This window comes from Arvicola amphibius, chromosome 5 (assembly GCF_903992535.2).
Source record: "Arvicola amphibius chromosome 5, mArvAmp1.2, whole genome shotgun sequence".
In the NCBI taxonomy this organism is placed as follows: Eukaryota; Metazoa; Chordata; class Mammalia; order Rodentia; family Cricetidae; genus Arvicola; species Arvicola amphibius.
In genome coordinates this window covers 123,012,600-123,034,656 of record NC_052051.1, presented here as the reverse complement: position 1 = coordinate 123,034,656, position 22,057 = coordinate 123,012,600, and the positions used below count along the sequence as shown (strand labels likewise).

General features: G+C 44.2%; 1 protein-coding gene across 1 annotated transcript in view; it reads right to left on the bottom strand.

Annotated features, from left to right (window-relative positions):
- Lvrn (laeverin) overlaps positions 1–9,439 on the bottom strand; it is a 51,537-nt gene extending 42,098 nt beyond the window's left edge. Inside the window, exon 1 of the mRNA XM_038332127.1 lies at positions 8,736–9,439. Coding sequence (XP_038188055.1) covers positions 8,736–9,439 — 704 coding nt within the window. The remainder of the gene's footprint in view (positions 1–8,735) is intronic.
- Between the last annotated feature and the right edge of the window lie 12,618 nt (positions 9,440–22,057).

Below are 22,057 nucleotides of genomic sequence, written 5' to 3'. Positions count from 1 at the left end.
AAGGCCTCTCATTATAGAGTACATCTTCAGATACTCAGGAAGCCAAACACTGAACACAAACCACGGGAAGAGAAGTTTGACAGCCTCTCCCCTGCCGTGACTTCACAGAATTTATGAATCTCAGGCATGAAGAACATCACCACTTTAGCAAACCAAACACAGTAAATGTTTCCAAGTCTATGATTCAAGTTTCCTGACCAGTGAAAGAAAAGGGCTTGGCCTGGGTTTTCTGTAACTGTTTCCCTGTTTGAAACAGTTTGAAAAAAAGTCCCTACGACTCACAGCCCTTTTGGCTCTTCATCTTAACTGCAAGGGCCAGAGGCTAGCAGCAGCCACCTGATCTTGGATGCCACATCTGGGAATCTCACACTGAGTGTCTTTGCCTTCTCACTCTGCCAGCGGAGACAGAAGCTATCTAGCCTTCCGAACACAGGACGCTCTGCCATTCTGTCTTCCCTTCAGGTCTCATTGAAATACACTAGTATGGTGTCTGCTAAGTCTCTGTTTGGAGTGGGCAGCTGGTGAAGGAACTGCTGTAGGGGAATTTGCCTCCTAGTGGTTCAGTACTGTGGAATGTCTTCCCCTTCCTCTTGCTCTAGAAGCATGGCCTCACCATTGCTGGATTGCTAGAAGCGATCTGCACTTGGGGAGTAGGTCTCTTTCCACTAATGAGATATCTGTTACATGCACTTGGTAAATCATTTCATTCCAAGTTACTTTATGAGCTCCATATGTCTACATCGTCTGCTAACAAATGCTAAACAACAGAGCTGGCCAGAGATTAAGTAAAATTCTTCAAGAGTTGTGATATCCCACTCCTTAAATACTTTCATGCAACACACACCCAGAAATCCAAACATTTAGTGCAGCCAGATGTTCAACCACTGGACTGTGGTTCAAGGACTGTCCCATGAATCATGTTTGTTTATTACTTGGGTAAGAGGATCTGAAAACTATAGTTTCCACCAGGCAACAAAATATAATAGTGGCAAAATTCCAATGAACGATGCCAAATTAGGTTAGGAAGTTCCACGAAGCAAATAGACTTGAGATTCAGAAGGTTCCTCTTTGGACAGCTCAGATTTAAGAGGACACAGGAGAGCCAGGGAGTGAAGAGGAATCAGAGAAGAGACGTCTCAGCAGGCAGTGGGTGGTTGCTACCAACACTCACATGCTGTCGGGGAGTTGGAAGGAGGCACCATGCTCTACCGTTGGGCTAGGAGAGGAGAGAGATTCTCAGAAAGCAGTCTGAATATTCCTTAAAGCTGAAAGAAGAAAGCTGGTGCTCATTCACCCTGAAAGTAACTGAAACTGACCCAAAGCCTGGGCTCCGCTCCTACCCACTGAGGACCTAAGAGGTGATTGAACAGCTGGCTGCTTCAGAGGCAGAGCCAGGTGAATGCTGCTGCCTCCAGATATGAGGCAGTAATAGGCAAGGGGGGGATGGACGTGCTCCATGGAACGTTGCAGCCCAAGACTCTGTGAACCATAGTAGGTACTTTCTTGGATCCTGTCCAGTAGAGCCACCAGCAAGAGGATGAAGCAGCGTAGAGACACATTACCTTACTGTTGGACTGAGGACCCAGCGATGTAACTGACGACCTAAGCAGAGCCATAAGATAATCTCTGGCTAAGTCACGGGATGTATAGGAGAAAGACAAATGGCAAGAAAGCTAGCACGTGTCAAAAGAGATACGGGTGCTAGGAAAATAAGGTATATTCTGCGCTTGAGCGAGCAAATGACAAGAGGACTAGTTCCACTAAAAAGTACATACATGTTACCTAACCTCTTCTTACGGTGCCTGTCTCACCAGACCCCTGGATGCTGTACCAGCAGCTGTTAAGATGGGCAAGGAGGAATGGAAGCATAAAGTCAAGAGATGGATAACTGTGCCTGCCCTACTGCAGGTGTCTGCCCCAAATCAGGTTCTGGAGCTGGGAGGAAAGATGCAGGGGTGGAAAGGGAGCATCAACAGCAAATACGACTACTGTTGTAGTTAGGTTGTCTTGCTTTTGTCTCTTATTGACCGTATTTGTAACTTAGTGATTGTCAATCATCCACCACTTGGAGCCCGAGGATACCATAATAACATGGTCCATAGAATCAACTAACCTAGGCTCATAGGGGCTCACAGAGACTGAAGTGACACTCATGGAGCCTGTATGGGTCTGAGCTAGGTCCTTTGCATGTATGTTATGGTTGTGTAGCTTGCTGTTCTTGTGGGACTCAAACAGCGGGTGTTTCTCTGACTCTGCCTGCTCTTGGGACCCTTTTCCTCCTGCTGGGTTGCCTCATCCAGCCTTAATATGAGCATTTGTGCCTAGTCTTATCAGAACACACATTAAACTGTAAAGAACAGTGGAGAAATCAAAGCTGTTTATATTCATGGAAGCATGTTTCCATGATATGCTGATCACATTTGTTTTCAAAAGCTACAGGATGGCTATGTACAAAATCACCTCCCAGAGAAACCATTGGCCACACAAAACACCTATCCCAGGTATGAAATTACCCCCTTCCTCCCTGTACATCAGCATCGTGTGCCTGGTACCACAGTTCACTGACCTTGTTTTGAGAAATGCAAATTCTTTCCCAGTATTGCTCGGTTTTCTGTTTCGAGAGTGTGTCATTCTCTCAGCACCGTTGTCAGAAGTTGCGTAAAAGCAACTTCAAGGAAGTCTTTCAGACCTCGTTCCCTCTGTCCAATGTTGATCATATTACTGTCTCCTTTATTTGATCTCAATAAAGATCTGGATTTTTTATAACTCCTCGTAATTCCTTTCCTGGAGCCTTCTCATTTCCTTTCTCTAACTTTCTCCCAGCTACTGCTTATCTTTGATCTGGAGAATACCATGATCAGAATGCAAGGATATTCCTAAGAATTCAAGAGGATGGTTATATGTTTGTTCTAACTAAAATTAAGAAGTGGGGGCAGTAAAGTAGCTAGGATAAGAAAGACACTTACTGCCAAGCCAGATGACACTAGTGTGATCCCCAGGTGGAAGGGGAAAGCCAACTCCCCAAAAGTTATTTTCTGAGCTTCATAGACACAAGCACATGCATGGAGTATGAAAAGTACTTTAAAGTACAGAGGAACTTTCAAACGTCTGACATCTTAACTCACAGATATGACTCTCATTCCCTCGTAACTTGGAACAAGCTAAGTGACACCAGAATCAGTCCTTCCGCCTCCATATTGAAAATAAATATAGTAAAGCATGTCTATGAATGAATATTCCTAAAGATAATTGATTTTTTTGAGACAAGGTCTCATTATGCAGCCCTGACTGGCCTTAGATTCACAGAGATCTGCCTGGCCTCTGCCTCCCAAGTGCTGGGATTAAGAAGATGCAACACCACACCTAGTTCTGAAAGCTAATGAAAAAACACTTAAATAAGTGGAACAGTTAGGAAGACAAAGTCTGGGTAGTGAGCTAAAGCGACCCTAGTGTAAAAGAAAGTTGTAGAATTGGTCTCAGCCAGTTTAAAACCAAGGCTCAAGAAGTCCAAAGGGACAACCAAGTAACTCCACTCAGTGTCTATCTGAGTGAGATCAATACAACAAAAAAACAGCACACCTATTTGAATGGCTAAGAGAGAAAGGCCTGCCAATACCAAGTGTTGGCAAAGCTATGGAGCAATTAGAATTCTCTGATACTAGTGATGACAATTGCAAGTGGTCAAACGCCTTGGAAAATAACTTCTTAGATTCTCCAAACGTCCACCTACCCTACCATGTAATCCAGCCACTCGCCCTACCTTTGAAATAATAATTACTCAAAAGAGGTGAATTTGCATAAAGATTTGTATGTGGATATTTCTGGAAGATTTCTTTGTAATAGCCACATACTGAAAATAATAATATCTTATAAGTGTGTATAAAAAGGAAACTTATTTTAAATATTGCGATATGTAGGTTAAATGAAAAAGGACCATAAAAGATTCATGGTAGAAATGCCAGGCATTAGAAAGCTGGGCCTGGGAAACTGGAGAAGGCTGGTGTGGAATGTGTCCTACTCTGGACAGCCTTTCAGAAACTGCCATGGGCACTTCAAGAAGGGGCTGGCATTTTTGTTTATTTGCTTGATTGTTTTTGTTTTTGTTTTTATTTTTTGAGACAGGGTTTCTCTGTTGTCCTACAACTTGCTTTGTAGACCAGGTTTCCTCTAACTTACAGAGACCCACCTGCCTTTGCCTCCTGAGTGTTGAGATTAAAGACAGAACTGGCATTTCTGTTGTTTATGCTACAACAGAAAGAACTGACCACACGCAGATGGTATTGTTTTAAATATTATTTTCCCCAGCACATGCCTATAATTCCAGCACTTGGAAGCATGAGGTGGGAGGGTAGTAATTTGGAGGCCAATCTGGATTGAACAGCAAGAGCCTGTCCTCAAGACAAAATTAAAAGATATATTTATTTCACAGTTAGACACGACCTTCTAGCATCCATCCTTGCCTTATACAAGTTTTGCAAACCATCAAGTGCAGATGTAGCTAAAAAGACCATCACAGCAAATATTGTCACACTGTCACCCTACAGCAGCTACTTCGGGGGTCCCTGCTGATCTTAGTGAAATAAAAAAGGGATGGGGGGAGGCAATGTCATCTTCAAGGTCATCTTCAAGGGGCAGAAACAGATTCCCAGTATTGTCTGACTGGTGGGATCTGCAGGATAAAGGGTTTCTTCTTTAAAATGGCCAGAGTCAAGTTGTACCTGTTCTGTAGTTTAGGGTGTTTGGTAGACTCACGTAGTACATACAAAACAACAACAACAACAACAAAACAGACTTCTCTGATGAAGGGACCATCACTAAATGAACCAATGTCCTTCCATGCAGGAACATAGTACACGTCGTCCACACATCATCCACGATGGGTTCAAAGGTCAGCAGCACATAAGCAAAGCGCAGCTGGTAGGCACACGAGTGTTTTCTGGGGGGTGTGATAGTTGCATGGAAGCTGTGATGGACCAGAATGCTGTAACTCAGTCGTTTGTGCTGGATGGTAAGATCCTGGCAGGCTGTCACCGAAGTGCACTTTCCAGAACTCAGGGGTATAGAACAAACTGTCTGAAACCAATTTCCTTTGACTCTGGAATCTATATCCTCACTTGTGACACAGGAAAAAAAGAAACCTGCAAGCTCATCAATTAGAGGATTTTCGTTGCTACTGTGTAAATCGCTCTTCTTCCTGGGAAAAGTCAACTCCAAACCCAAACTTCTTTCCAAAGACTTACCTGTTCTTTAGGATAAGAAATCTAAGCTGCATCTTTCTGCTCTCAGATGCCATGGTGTAAAGGAAAAGGGAGAGGAGAATTCTCGAGAAGAGTCCTCATCCTGGACAGATTGGCGTGACAGCGTGCTCTGGCAGGGTGTGGCTTGTGTGCCACTCCTTCACAATAATCAAGACTCGGTGGTTCCCAGTGATGCTAAGAGCCTCTTCTGGGCTCCCATGTGTTCAGCCCGTCACCTGGGCCTCCCTTATGAAGCCGTCTTGGGCAGTCACTTCTATAGCATCCGTCACAGTGGTTGTTTTCATGCTCGGCATGGCGTAACTATCCAGTCAATACCCTCTGGCCACACGAGAAATCCCAGGTCCCCTCAGACCTTCAAAGGACCACAGGAACCACTTGGATTGCTTAGGGCCCATGACCCACCTCACATCTGTTCTGTGAATTAGAAGCCACACTTGCTGAAGTACCAGGCTAGAAAGGCTCCCTTGGAACTGCTTTGCCTGTTTTCCTACATAGTAGGATGCATCTGACCTTAAGGTCAGTCTACAGTCAACATGACGGATCCAGACACTTCTGCCTTGCTTGTGATAGGGACAGTTCTGGGGTGGTGAGACTCGGTCTCCAGAACTTTTCGTTTGATTTCATGTCCTACATTGACTTTCGTCCCAGGCTACCTCGTTCTTTCCCTAGGAACATTGTCAGGGGACTAGGGTGATGTTCAGAGGTTAAAAGCACAGGCTGCTTTTCCAGAGGGCCTGGGTTTGATTCCAGGCACCCATTGGTCAGCTCTTTAAATCCAGTCCTAGCAGATGACATGCCCTCTCTGGCTTCCATAAGCACCAGGCAAACACGTGGTACACAGACATATAATGCAGGTAAAACATGCATGCACATAAAATAAAATGACCTTTTTTATGGTTTTTCGAGACAGGGTTTCTCTATAGCTTTGGAGCCTGTCCTGGAACTAGCTCTTGTAGACCAGGCTGGCATTGAACTCACAAAGATCCACCTGCCTCTGCCTCCCAAGTGCTGGGATTAAAGGCGTGTGCCACCACTGCCTGGCTAAAATAAAATAACTTTGAACAGAAATTACTTTCACAGGAAGATTTGTCTGAGGGTCATGGCCTTGTCAAACATAGGAGGTTGGAAAGCCAAGACACTTGCTCTCTCTATTTTCCTTCTCTCTCTCATCCAAGCCGTCCTCCCTACAGTAAAGGCACCCATCAACCTCACCGTTCAGTAACCTCTACATGCAAAGGGTAAGAAATTAAGACTGGATCAACATTCAAAATCAATGAATAAAATATATATCAAGACGCTAATCAAGAAGAAAAATCACATAATCACAAAAAATTTAAGCAGAAAAAAGCATTTCAAAAAATTCAACAATCATTCATATGAAAAATTATCAAAAAGTTGGAAGAGACCAGAATGTCCTCACCTTGATAACTTATATAAACATCTATATCATCTGGTGAATCTGAACCTCCACACCTGCTCGTTGAAAACTCCCTGCTCTCCAGCCCCTTGTGGTTTCCTTCCTGGCAGCCTTCCTGGAGTCATAGGTACCAGAACTTGGCAGTCTCTGTGTTGGGATAACAAGCCTACCCCTAGAAGGATTATGCTGACCTACCTCCCACAGAGACCACAGCTCATGTTGTGTGCCACTCACTGATAGGTCTCACCTGTCTCATCCATTGTCACAGTGCTCTGAAGCTGACTGTTCACTGTGTCTGTTCCAGGAACAGAGGAACAGACTCTGGGTGGTGCAGCGACAGGTTCAGCCAGCATAGTTCATTTTCAGCTGCTCATTTCAACAGCTGACCTAGGGCCTGGTCAGCTCCACTGTTCACTGTACCACCGGCCATCATTGTGCCCAGGTTCTTTGAGACTCTGGCTTCAAGCATCTTTTTGTCTAGAAGCAAAGGAAGAACGACTTGCTGGTGGTATCTCTTCAGACACCCCAATTCTAGACTCTGGGCTTTGATGTTCTGAAAATCTGGTGCCTCTTAGCTGGTATAATAGGGAAACGGACAGGGATTCCTGCTCCAAGTTAGCTTGTCTGGGCATAGCCCTCCCAGGACAGCAGGGACTCCTGCTCCAGGTTAGCTTGTCTGGGCATAGCCCCACCAGGACTGAGAGAAGGAAGGGAGGGCTCAGCAAACAAGCCAAGATTTGAGGACAGTAGACACCTCTGCCAGGTGTGCCCTGAGTTCCAGCTCTTCCCTCTGCGGGACTAAGGCACAGGTGTGTCAGGCCATTCTCAGTGAAGTAGATCTTGCTTCACACATGATCCTTAAGAGATAATTTCAAGTTGTTTTTCAAGAATTAAAGCACCGAAAAACAGAAAACCAACACACCATCCTTTCAAAGACTGCATACCTACTACGGCAACTCATTAAACCTGTTTAAGACCTTGGGAACTTTGAAAAACGTGTAAGGAGCAGATTAGTGTGGACCTCAGTGTGGTTCCCGCGCCCGGCATCTAGGAGCATCTAGAAACATAGTCTCTAATAAAGCCCAACGTGCAGGAAGTTATGCGGCCCGCAAATGATCCTCCAATAGGTGAATGGGGAAAGTTATCACCCGATTTTCAGAGCACTGTCGGGGTTTCAGGAGTGTGGCCTCAGAGCAGTGTGTGAGAAACTTCTTGAGAATCACTGGAAATGCCCCCTCCCCACCCCCACCCCCCGTCAGAGACATTTTCACAAGCGAGTGTAAGAAGACCATGTGTACAGTTATGTGGGCTCACAAATCCCACCAGAGGAGTTCCAGAAGTGCCAGGCTCCAGAGCTCAGCTATACGCATGCGCCAGATGCCACAGATTGCCAGCGAAAGAAGAGGAACAGATAAATGAATTGAGGTTCTGAAGCTTTTGCAAAACCTTAGCTAAACAAACAAACAGAACAGGGTATGGAAACAGATAATGCTGCTGTGGCTGTGTTTGTAGAGCCATAGCTACCCTGGCTAAATGGAGCTGCTCAGCGCCCAGCACTGTGAGCAGACAATCTTAGACCAAAGAAGGCTCCCAGCTTCTCCAGCTCTAAGGCCAGAAGCATCGGCAGGTGCTGACCCCTTTGGTGGGACATGGGTCCGAACAGCCGTGTTTCTAGGGCGTTCTTAGGTCTTAACAGTTGTTGGTCAAAGTATTCATTCTTAGGAAGGGAAGACAAAGTGTTAATCCTTAGGAAGCTGTTTGGACAGTTAGATTTTCTGGATAGAGAAAGACTTTCTTAAAACAACAACAAAAACAATAGACTTCGGAGGTGAAACAACCTCCACGTGGACAAGACAGCAGCAGAAGTAGGATTGGAAAGTAACAAGGAGGGAGCCTGGGTCTCATTAACTTTATTCTTAGCAGACTTTCAGTGGAGGGGAAAAAAAGGAAGTCTTTGCCTTTGGCTATGGGAGAGGAGGAAATGTCTTTCTTGGGGCAGAAGCATCACAAATGAAAACTGCTAGGTTGGGATGCATGCGGGACTGGGCTGCAGCCCTTACCTGAGCTTGCCCTGGTCGGTGTAGAGGTCCAGGAACAGCCCTTCTGAGACGCACTGAAGCACTTGGCCAGAGAAGCCGAGGTGCAGCTCATATCTGCTACCCGGCTGCAAGACCTGGCCCAGATCCAGCACCATGTATTGCGTGTCCAGCGCGAACCACACATTGTCCACTGGCACACGGCCTACAGTGGCATTCCTAGTACCCAGGGCCAGGGGACCCCACACTTCCACTCGCTTGTAAGTCAGAAAGAAGCTGTGCAGCAGCAATCTCGAGGTGGCCACCGTGCAGCGTACAGTGATGTTCACATGACCCGTGAAGGTCACACTCTCCGTGTAGGACAGGTTATCCGGCCATAGCCTTGGCCACAGCTCCAGATCATAGTGAAGCGGGACAAGCCAGGGCGGCAGGCGCGAATGATTCCAGGGCCCTGACAGGGGTCGCCAGTCTTGCGAGGTGGTGGCCACTGAAGGCTCACGAGCAGACTCTGGTGTCCGGGTTGGTCGCGCCTGCTCCTGGCCGCCAGGAGGGGTTGATGCGGTGTCCTTCACCCCAGGGATATGCTGTTCCGAAGGCTGGACGAGCGTGCAGTTGCCATACAGGGCAGCCAGAGCCACCAGCGCCAGTAAGAGCGCTACTGTCAGCCCGGCCAACAGGAGGGCTACCCCGCGGCTCACATAGATGCCAGAGCGGGAAGGAGGGCTCATGGCGGGAGTCTGGGGTGGGCGAGATGGGAGACTAGAGAGGGCGGCAGCGGGTCAAACCCAGGACGGGATGCGCAGGAAATGGAACCCCTGCCCAGTCCCTCCTCTCTTGTACTGTCCCTCTTCCTCCACGAGCCCGGGAAGACTGGGACTGAACAGGGCGTCTGGGACCATGGTTTTCTCCTCCCCTAACCAGATCCAGATCCCTGCCTACCTACCCCCGCCCCACCAGAGACTGGAAGAAAGGGCGGACCCCTCACCAGCGCGTGCGCCCCTTTGGCCATTGCGGGGAGGCACCGTCAAACAACTCTTCTGGATGTCATCCGCGGGTTGTTTTTCGTTTGTTTGTTTCTTTGTTTATTTTAAGATTAGTGTCAGCTCTCACTTGCAGGTGTAGGAAAGAGTCAAGTTCCTGAGCGAGGGGGTGGAGTAACTTTTTCTGAACTGCAAAGAGCGACCATGCCATACTATTACATCTGAACCAAAGCTGATGTCCCCAAGTCCATACCCGCACGCGGCTCAGACAGCAAACTTAAGCTTGAAAGTTTTGCTGGATCTGGGAACCAAAATCAAAGCAAATCAAACAAATTAAACCAGGGAGCAGGGAACGATAGCTAGCGGGGGAAAGGAGGGAGGCGGACGAACGGATGACAGACTTCGCTTAGGATCGCAACTTTGCGCAGAGCAGAATTTGGCTCTCCGCTTTTCCACAAGGGAAAAGGAACTCCTGCTTTTAAATCCGATCATTTCAAGCAAAGAAGATAAAGCGATTTCTCCACCCAGAAACGATGGGGCTGAACTGTTTTCTGGCCGTGCCCAGTAAGTTCTTAGGCACGCAGGCATCTGTTTGCTATTTAGCCTGTGTGCCTGGGCGGGTTTTTCGCCTGGGCGCGGTGTTCTGTCCTGGGTCTGCAGGCACGCGAATACAAAGCTGGTGCGAAGAAAAGGACAAACAAAACAAAACAAAAACCAAATAAGCAAAAAAAAAAAAAAAAAAAAAAAAGATTAAGATTTGTGGAAAGCTGAAGACTCATTTCAGAGTATCCAGTCTTTAAGCTCATCTTTTCCCCTCCAGCGCCTTTAGGGGATAAGTTTTTGCCTGGTAGCTATAAAGGAGAATTAGCATTTCTGTTGTGCTCATAATTCTTCCCATCATGAGATCCTTTCAGCTGAGGGTGGACAACAGTGAACCTCGCAGAAAATGTGTGTTTCCTCTCTCCTCCAATGGACATCAATCACATCAACACCACTAAAACAGGGAGCTGGAAGTCAGTTTGGCAGGAAGCTCAGAAGGATGCCCTGCCATCTGTGGGCCAGGCTCCTGGTCCTTGGTTGGGTCTGCTTCTTCAGAAAGGAAAAAGCTTGTTTAAGAATAATTGTGACCACGTGACGGATTCTCAAAAGATCCTGGGTGATGGGGAGGAGAAAACTCCCCTCCCTATACCTTCACGGTTAGGCTGCTGGAGTTATGGTCTAAGGTCCCAGCAGGCTTTCTGGGGTTACGTCATCAGATGGAAATTGTGACTGAACTAATTACTTAATTAATTAATTACTCTGGCTTTACCCTCCCAACTTCCCTCCCAACCCCATTCCTGGGCAGAACAAGAGCGCTACACCACTAAGCTCCATCCCCAGGACACTTTGTTGGGAGTTCAGACTCCCAAAGGAAAGGTAAAAGCAAGGCAGTGAGTAGAGGGAGGGGTCAACACCACTGGAGGGAGCCTCCTGCAAGTGAGAATAGAAAACTTCTGGCAAATGTGTCTTCATAGGACACACGGAGCACATGGAATGAAACACGGAGCACACAGAATGAGACCCAGAGACAGATACTGGAGTTCAAGCTGAAGATCAGAAAAGCAAAACTGAAATGGGCGAGATCCTGTCTCCATGAAGCCTCAGACTAAAGACTGAGCCTGAGGCTCGTCTCCTCCCTTCTTACATTCCTCTCTAGTGCTGGGATTAAAGGCTTGCACCACCACTGCCTGGCCTCTGTGGCTCAGTCCTGTGGCTGCTGGGATTAAAGGTGTGTGCCCTCTACTGCCTGGCCTGTATGGCTGATTAGTGTGGCTGCTTTGCCCTTTAATCTTCAGGCAACCTTTATTTATTAAAACACAAATAATATAGCACTATAAGGATGCTCAAATGTGTGGAGCTATGACACACGCATGGGTCCTGCGCTCTCACTTGGAGCTGATCTTGAGGCACTTCTGTTGCTTCATGTGATGGTTAACATGTAACTGACAAGTTCCTGGGCAAGTTTTGAGAAACTGCTTAAATTATACATATATATATATGTATATATAATATGTATACACATACATACATGTCTATATACATATATATGCTTAGAGAAAGAGAGACAGAGAATCCCAGGATTGCAGGCTTAGACAACAGCCAATTCCTTCTCATTTGCATATGCATATTCTACAGATATTTTCTTTATTATCTTTATTATTTATAATGTTGATATTATTATGTCCATATTATTATGAACATTATAGTTGATGTTTCTAAGTGGTATCAGTGTCTTCAGTTTATACTAACTTAATTTCAGAGAATACAAAAATTTTGGTCCTAATTAACTCTGCCCATCCCTTCTATTAATGTCATAGATTACACCTATATGCATGTAAAATAGTGCAAAACTTCATAAAAATCAGTGAAATTGAAGCAATAATTTAAAACCTCCCAACTAAAAACATTTTATCCCATATGAAGTCACTGGGGGATTTGACCAGAGTCACAAAGAACTAACAGCAGAGTATCTCAAACTATTCTATAAATTAAGGAAAGAAAAATCATCTCCAGAACCCTTTTATGAAGTTAGGTAGCCAACACCAAAACCAGAAGGAAGGACAATAGCAAAAGGAAATGAAATTGCAGTCCAGTCTCCCTGATCAGCACAGATGCAAAAATTATCAGCAAAATACAGTCTGAACTCAAGAACCCATTAGAAAGGCCACACCACAACCAAGTTCACCTTCTGCCAGAGGTTCGAGGAAAGTTCAATATGCATCAACCAATAAATGCTACAAATTATGTAAGTGGTCTCAAGATACAGATTCAATGTAATTAAAAACAAAACTTCTTCAAAGAAATAGAAAAAAAATCTTAAAATCAATACAGAAGTACAAAAAAATCTGGGTAAACAAAGCAATCTTGAGAAAAAGAAAAATCTGGGGGAGATGTCATCATACCCAAGTTCAAGTTCTGCTACTAAAACATAGCAATAAAAACAACATTATACTGGGACAAAAAATAGACATGTAGATCAATGGAATTGAAGAGAGGACCCAGATACACTACCACACAACTAAAGCCATCTGACTTTCTGACACAGGTGCCAAAAACACACACTGGAATAAAGATGACCACCTCAACAAACTGTTCTGGAGACACTGGGTATCTGCATGTACAAAAATAAAACTCCACCATTATCTCGCACACCAGACAGAAATCCACTCAAAATCGATTAAGAACTTCAGCATAGGATCTGAAAACGTGAAACCACTTTAGGAAAAAGTAAAAAGTACATTTCAGCACATAGACATAAACAAGGACTTTCTAAACAGGACTCTGGTTGCTCAGCAAATAAAACCAATAATCAACAAATGGAACTTCAGGAAATTGTCTTCCATTATAGCATTGGATGCTGTTGAGAAAAGAAACAGTCTGAAGAATGGGAGAGAGACATTGCTAGTTATTCATCTGTCCTGGTTGGCTTTTGACAAGTTGACAGAAGCTAGAGAGTCCTCTGGGGAAACGGAACCTCATCTGAGAAAACTTCCCCACCAGATCAGCCTGTGAGCTTTCTTGATTGATGATTGATATGGAAGAGTCCAGCTCACTGTGGATGGAGTCACCCTTGGGAAGCTATAATAAAGCAGGCTGAGCAAACCATGGGGAGCAAGTCAGTAAGCGAAATCCCTCCTTGGCCTCTGTATCAGCTCCTGCCCCCAGGTTCCTGCTGGAGTTCCAGCCCTGACTCTCCTCCATGATAAAAAATGTTCTGAGGGTTATAAGATGAAATAAACTCTTTCCTCTTCAAGTTGCTTTTTATCATGGTGTTTATCAAAGCAATAGAAACCCTAAGGCAGATATGGGTACCAGGTTTTTTGGGATATTGCCTAACTGTATTTGGAAGATTATTTGGGAAACTTGGAAATTAATGCTGAAAGCAGTACAGATAATGGGAGCCTGGCTTGTGAAGTTTAAGAGGGACATTTGAGAGTCCCTTAAAGACACTCTTGGGGATAGTAGATACTTTGAGTTAAGAATCTGTGGTTCCTCCTTATGAATTATTGGGCAGGAGAATTCCAACAACTCTCCCAAAACAATACAGGCTGTTACCATTATTCTAGGTTGCCCATCAGAACTAGATGGTAAGATCCTGTTTCTGGAACACTTTGCAGGACATAGAGATATCAAGCTGGGACTAAGGTATCTTTCAAAGAGCCTGGAGGTTCCATGCAGGCCTCTCACAGAGAAAAGTTATTCATGGTCTTACACAGTGGAGGACCCTGCATGATACAACACAGACCTTCCAGGCAAGATGTGCCCACTGGTCCAATAGTAGTTTGAGTGTTTTGTGGGTAACCAATGACTTTATGGTTGGATTTGGTACTTGCTCTACAGTATAGTGGTATATTATTTGTATTCTAATAAAGTTTGACTGAAGCTTAGAGGGCAAAGCAGTCACATTAGTCAGCAACACAGGCCAGGCAGGCAGTTGGGACACACACCTTTAATCCAAGCAGCCACAATCGTCAGTCATAGAGGCCAGGTGGTGGTGCTGCACACCATTATTCCCAGCACTAGAGAGGAATATAAGACGGGAGGAGACAGCTCTCACACACAGTCTCATTCTGAGACTCGTGTGGGCAGGATCGCCCATTTCAGTCTGAGGTAGAGATAAGAGCTAGTGACTGGCTGCTTTACTTTTCTGATCTTCAGCTTGAACCCCAATATCTGTCTCTGGGTTTTTGTTATTTGTGCTACATCTAGCACCCAACTTTTAGGGTACAACAATAGATATTCAAGGTAACCCTTTGCCATCAGGAAGCTCATTGAAGGGCCTCTCACAGGCCCCTGTGCCAAATTCCAGGCAGTCATTTCCTGTAACTGTAAACTCCTTCTGAGAACAATTAAAGAAGCTAATAACTATTGTAAGAAACCATACTGCTCTGGATAATAGAACAGCTACAGAAGAAAGAACAAAAAATTCAAGAGAAACCATAAAGTGAGTATTTTAGCAAACTTCAATAAATGAAAAATAGACTAAATTAAAAATATAAATAAGTTATATTGTCATTGAAGGTCTAGTAGATATAGGTGTGGCTGTAACAATAATTTCATCAGAAACTTGGTATCCAAATTGACCTCTTCAAGAGGTAAATGTTCAACTTTTAGAGACTGGAACCTTATCTCAGGTAAAACAGAGTGTGAGATAGGTCAAATGTATAGGACCAGAAGGACAGAGAGGAAAATTAAAGCCATATGTTGCTAACATATCATTGAATTTGTGGGGACATGATTTGTTACAGCAATGGAATACTCAGATTAGCATTCCCCCAATCTTAGAAACAAACAATAAATTAACATATGTTTCTGGGGAAGATATTACAAAGAACAGTCACTGACTGCCCAGGTTGTACAGGAACGGGGCACAACAGCTGCTGATCTTCCAAAGACATCAACAGACCTTCCTTTAAAATGGTTGGCAGATATCCCTGTATGGGTTGCCCAATGGCTTTTAACAACCAGCTTTAGAACAGCTGGTACAGACACAACTAAATGCTCAGCATATTGAAGAATCAACCAGACCTTGGAAGTCTCCTATATTTGCTGCTAAAAAGAAATCTGGAAAATGGAGAATGGTAATACAGGTAAGAGTTGTTAATAAGGTGATTCAGTAAATGGACTCTCTACAGTCTGTAATTATTTTGCCTTCTCTATAACCTACACAATGACCTCTTATAGTTACTGATTTAAAAGATTGTTTCTTCACTATGCCTTTATATGAAAAAGTTAGAGAAAAATATGGCCATCGTGGATATACCTGTACAAATAAAGACAGATAATGCTCCACCAAATTGCAGAAAATGAATGTACTCCCAGATCCATCTTCCCTGGCTCCTGGTGGTATCATTTTTATTCTTTCCTAAGATGATCTGATATTTTAGTAACAAACTGAAGGAAATTGTACTTGACGGTCTCATGCTCCACAAAAACACGCATATAGTTCATCTTCTCCTCCATATTTAAAGGCATTTGGCACAGAAGGCATAGCCTGAGGGCTGTTAGAGCACCACACATAATACTACAGCAACAGAACAAGTCAAATAATTATTTACAGAAAGAACAAGGAATTCAAGTGATTGAGGACTTTATTTCTTCTGCAACATAAGATTGATATGATATTTTAGTTAGTACTACTGAATTAATGTACTTAAATTGAAGGGGAATTCTAGTTAACTGGAAAACATACAGCCTGGTTTTGGCAGCTCAAATACAATCGAAACAAAACTACTTCTAAAAAGAGGATATGGCCATGATTGTTTTCTTCTCTGTAATATCCTGCACACAATCTGGTATGATAACCACAAATATGAAAAACCCTCTAAAACCAGAAAAAGAAAACACATGAAAAAGTAAACATTTTAGGTAACAGTACTAACACCACATATTAAATATGCACTCATTTCTTTTAGCTATCCATGTTACCACATGAGATCAAGATCAAGTAAAGCTTTATTTTCAGTTAAATATCTTGTTTGATCATCTGTCCATTTAGATGGGAGATCAATGCAGGAGGAGAACACCTCAGACAAAACTGCTCGATTTGCTGCCGCCGCCAAATAAGTCTTAACTTTGGTTAAGGATTAGTCATATAGAGCCCTAGTAAACAACGGCTCAACCTGGATGAAATAGTACTTTTTAAACAATAACCCAGAGGTAGGTGGTATATCAGATGAGTATGAAGGCTCTTCCATGGCCATCATTAATCAGTCATGCTCAACATGCATACACCAGGACCACACCTGAAACCTGGTCCCAGAAAAGGATGAGAACGGAAGTGTCGGATACATATTTTCCGTCGGGGAGCCATTAGGAAAGCGACACTGTTGCACAAGTCTTTCTTGCTTCTTTTCCAACGGTAAGGAACTGGAGCTCTAAAGAAACCCTAGGGAAAGCAGCATGTCTACAGAATTCCAGGGTTGGAAGAGATATCAGTGAAGGAACAAAGGAAAGGGTAGACACTGGAAGAAATTATACTCTTTGTCATATTTGAAGGAGTATTGATAGCGTCATATTGAATTAGAGAGAGAGAGAGAGAGAGAGATCCATGACAGAGCTAACGTTCAGAGAACATGCTGTAGTGTCGAATGCTCTTTTTCTCTAAGGATGTATAGAACACACACAGGATATGACGTACCATAAGACAACAATGAAGTTCAGCCTACAAGGGTGTCAAGGTACACTTTCAGCTGCTGCTCTGAGGTTACTACTCAACCCAGCTCCCAGTGGTTTGAGGAGGGGCTGTGAATGGCACCTCACCCAGTGTGCCCGTTGCCCTGCAGCCCCAGTCTGCATCAAAGGACAATTCAGAATTTCTGTAAATCAAGACAACAATGCAAAAATAAAAGTGGAAGCTTCTGGCAGCCAAGTGGAGAACGGGAAGGCTGGCCAAGAAGTGGATGTGTTTCTTCCTGGTTTTATTATTCCCTCACTAAGGAATTTTTCTCTGACTTAAGAGAATCAAAACAAGATCAAGACTAATGTAAAAGGGTTGTGCTAGTGTTTGCGTGTTTTGATTCTCATAATCACACGCATCCCACCAGCTGCTATCGGTAGATACAAGGCTAAGACAAACGGGATTCAAGTAGGCTTTACAACCTGCTCCAAGCACCTTTTTTGGCAGTTGGACTAATGACCCTAGTTCCCGCTCCAACCACCTAATTCAATGGCTCCCTTGTGCTCCCCACCAAACCTCCCCTATCCCTGCTCTCACTCTCTCACCAGGAGGCTGAACACTGAGAACTACAAAATATACTAGTTAGGCTGTAAGAACTTCGCCTCCAGTTGGATGTGGCTAGTGTGAGGTACCAGTGTGAGAAAACAGAGAGCCAAAGAGAAGCCAATTGAGGCACCCTCTTTCTGGATCCAGGAGGCCCGCCACTGTGTCTGTGAATACAGCACCCTCCTGTGACCACAACTCAGACTGAGCCTTCTGCAGGCACTGACAATCCGATGTCCCCTTGCTCCTTAAGGTCTGAGTGTCATAATGATTTCTCAATACTGCTAGTCACTGATTTTGTAATGTTTTCTTTTTTATTCCCTTAATTCTGGTCAGGCTTTTAGGATTAGTCCGTTTATTAAATTTTCTCCAATTAAGCCATGACTGTCATTCACTTTCTGTTGGGACCTGACCCAGTCAATTCATCGGGAACTGTTCCAGGAAGTAGACTCTCAGATTTGACTGTGGGTGTGGAGAGCGTTAGACCTCAGAGAATGCACCCCCGCACCTCCCCAGGACCAATGGCTAACCTAGGTGCCTAGTTACTATGTCTAAGCAGACACCAGCCTGGAGACTCTCTGAGCACACTGTTGCAGAGTCCTGGTTCCTCAGCACTTCTCACCCCTGCCCTGTTCCCAACCCTAAACATCTCAGCCCTTGAGCTTTCTTTGCTTTCCTTCCCCCAGCTTCTCCTTTCTTAAGAAACCCAGACATTTTGGCTACGCACTCTCTTGGTTCTTGGTCCTCTCTTGGTTCTCTTTGCCCTCTTGGTGGTCTTTTGTCTCCCTCTCTCTTCTCTTCCTCTCTTGCTCTCCCCTTATCTATCCTCTCATGGCCCAATTCAGTCCACTGGTCATGCTCAGTCTGGACCCTTCCAGATGCCTCTGACTGTTCCTTCCCTCATATCTATAATAAAACTTTCTCCTCAACCATACCTAGGAATATTCATATCCTTGTTGTCATCCATATAGCTCAACCACTTTAGAGGGCTTCCTCTGTGTGGCAGTACTTGCTCAAATTCTTGCCTGTGGTGGCAGAAAATAAACAACAGATATAAACACACTGGAAGTTCTGGGTGGCTTCAGAATTTGGCTATCGTGATACAGTGGTGAGCATAAGACCATAGAGCATCATGACTTTTGCTTAGTGTGGGGAGAGTCTAGAAAGAAAAAACCAAACTCAAGGATTTCAACTCTCAATTTAGAGCACAAAAACCTCAGGAAATCGGTATGGTCACTTTACAGAAGTTCCAAGGCAAAACAGAGTGAATTAGGGCCAGAGTTGCAGTGCAAAGGAAATCTACAACTCACGAGGCCTTCAGTGCAGAGGCAAAGGGTGCTTCGGAGGTTTGGGAGATTGAGACAGGAGATATTTTACATAGACAAAGGTGAGAACGTCGAACCATCAGATTCTCCTGAACAGTCTTTACCAGTGGATGCAGCTCTGTTCCTCCTGAAACAGCTCTCTTTTGTAGAAAAAGAAATTTCTGCTAGTTGCTTGAAAAGAAAGGGATATCAATTCCTATGCTTTCTCCATACCAGTTATAGCTGCTTCCAGGATCAAAACAGTATAAATATTCCCCAAAGCATAAGATGTTCCCTAGGAAAAGAATGCACATACTTAGGTCTTTAAATCTCTATTTGCAGGAATCTGAAGAATATATCTGGGTATTTAAGAGAATAGACCACAATATGACTATGCTGAACCAAATTTAAAAATATGAACGTGCTCATCTAAGATTTTATAATTTACATGTTGTTCTGAAGGTCCGAGATTGGAGTTAATTGAAACCTAAACGCTGCGGTTACTACAGTCAATGAGCCCAGTATGCAAAACAAGACCACAAGTTCTCAGGCCTGGCTACAATCAGAAACTCCTCAGGAGTTTTCTATAATGATACTTAAGTCCCTTTAATGGAGTTTTATTGTAATTAGTCTTGGGCAGAGCCCAAGCATTAGTCTTTGTAAAGCTCCTCATGGGGATTCTGCCACCCAAAATCTAATACTGCCGAGAATAGAAAAGTTAATGGAAGGGGTCTATTACACAGCAATTCTTCTCTCTCCCAAACAGACCTATAAAATAGCATGAGCACTTCCTAGGCACAATACCGAGTACTCAGACAAAACACATGCACCACCAATGAGGGCCATTTAACATTTAGCACAGAGCCTGTGGAGGGGATGAGCAGAACCCTGGGTGCCCTCCACACAAGGGTTCTGCTCCAGCACACTGACCCAGGGCTTTGCCATGGGTATGATTGCGAAGATTAATGCCCAGGCTCTTACCTGGATGAGGAGGTATGTTGACGGGAGAACAATGATAGGTCAGTCTCGTGTCAGAGTTACATTAAATCAGCATGTTAGCATCTTTCGGGAAGTGATACCTCACATGATCATGTAGAAGAAACACCATATCCACTACAGGAGACCACCTACCACCCGAGCCATTCTCCTGCCTCAGTGCCAATTTGACATCCAAATGAATCCTTACGCCAGCACAGAGGTCAGGGAGAGAGGTCATGTGGTCTCAATAAGACTTTGGGCACCCCAACAAAATGAACCTAGTTTCCCACATAATATCACCCACCAGAGACAGAGGGGATTTGAAATTTAAAAAAAAATATATTCTGAAGGACATCCCACCGAGACACGAGCTGGCCCTGGACTCCCACTTCTAGACATGATAAAGCAGCTGGAGCCAAGCTTTCCCTGCTGTGATACAACCACAGAGCGAGGAAAAAATGTAGGCAACAATTGTTTTCAGATTACTGAACAACAGTGGAAATAGGACTGTGACACTGGGAAAAATATAAATTAGGTGATATTTATGATCACTTTGGCTTCCTACCTAAATGGACTTTCTGGGCTAGCCGTGCCTAGAATTTGCAGACTGTAGGATAGTATCAGAGAAGAACAGAATATACAGAGAAGCCTGCTTAGGTCCATCGATTCAATCACAGCATACTTCTCTTCTCACATGTAGGGTAAACTGCCACGAATCTCGCAAGGAGCATCTAGGAAGCTGGAAACAGAACCCTGAGAGAGCCGAGCGGTAGAGGTGAATTTCAGCCAGCCAGAGAGAAGCATCATAAAGCACAGGACACAGCGGAGGAGCCACAGGAGAATAAGGTTTTGGTTTCACGGCTAAACAAACCTTAAGGGGTGCTTTCGACCTGGCCTACCAGAAAGTGCCCCAACATACCAAGCTGATTCACAAGTGTGCTACTTGTCTGCCCGAATGAAGTCACAGCCCCATGTAAAGCTGAATTCTCCCGGGAGTGACACCAAGATGAGATTAAACATGCAAGAATTTTATTGAAGGAACTGGCTGTGGGGAAGGAAATAAGTGCAGAGCTGGGGGGGGGAGGGGAAGGATGGGAAAGTCATCAAAATTCACTGCAAATCTGACTTTCAATAAAGGGAAGAGGGAGAGGAGGAGAGGAGGAGGGCATTTTTCTCGTCGCAGGGTTTCCAGCGAGTAGTTCCTACTGACATACTCTCTTTGGGTTCACTGGCTTCTCCCTTTGTTTTACCAATAGACTCATCCCATTGCGGCAGCTCATATCTCTGACGTTGTTGGCTTTCTTAGCATTTCTAGTAATGGTACTCGGTTCTCTTCTGTGCTTGCCATTTCTGCTAAGAGGACAAGTTTCTTCGAGCCTGTTGTCTGAGCTTGTTAACCACAGTTGAAGACATACAGAGTTCTGACACCACGTGTCATGGCTGAGACTGGGTGTGTGGTGGTGTCTCTTGGTGTCTCTTGTTTCTGATCTCATAGCTTTTGATACAATGGTGAACACAGAGTGTACCAAGGCAGTAGGTGTGGCGGAAGAGAGTGTCTATTCCCACCCACAGGGAACAGCTCTTTCTTTTTGCTGTGTTTTCTGTCTGGGGGACTCCATCCCTTTTCTCAGTGGTTCTCTCCTACTTGTTCTTTCTTTCCTATTTGTATCCCTGTGGGATGAAGATCAAATTTATATCTTTTCATGGTTCCTAAATTAAAAGACCTTAATGATTAGCTACAGATTGTTGGGAATAACAGCAAACATTTATAGATCCTTATAGTTCAGACAGTGAGAACAAAGGCAGATATTATGGAGGGGTTTCATTGAAGAGGCTTTCAGAGTTTGTTCAAATGCTAAAGCCAATGGAATAACCTCATTTAGAAACCGGGAATCTGAATATGTCTATTGGTAAAACAATATTGCTCTCAGCCATTGCAATTACACTTCCTCACACTCTAGAGCAGTATTTGCATATTATATTTAAGTAGCTCAATACTATGTCACAGATAGACCTTTCTGAGAAGTGAAGGAAGCCTTCAAATAAAGAGGGCAAACTCTCACTGATTAATTTTCCCACAGCTTGATTTTCTTTGAAACTTCTGATCTTTCAGTCTCAGCATTAAACATCCCGGTATTCTGGCTCAGCTAAGTTAGATGAATGCTCTTCAAGGCCACAAGCATCAAGCAGGACCAACAGCCCCATTTGCAACCTCATAAATTAATGAGGCTCTCTGCTAGGGTACTGCTAAGCCTTATATGAAATTCTCTTTGAATGACCTTAGCTCTAAAGGCAGTTATGGGAACTCATGGTGTGGATAGA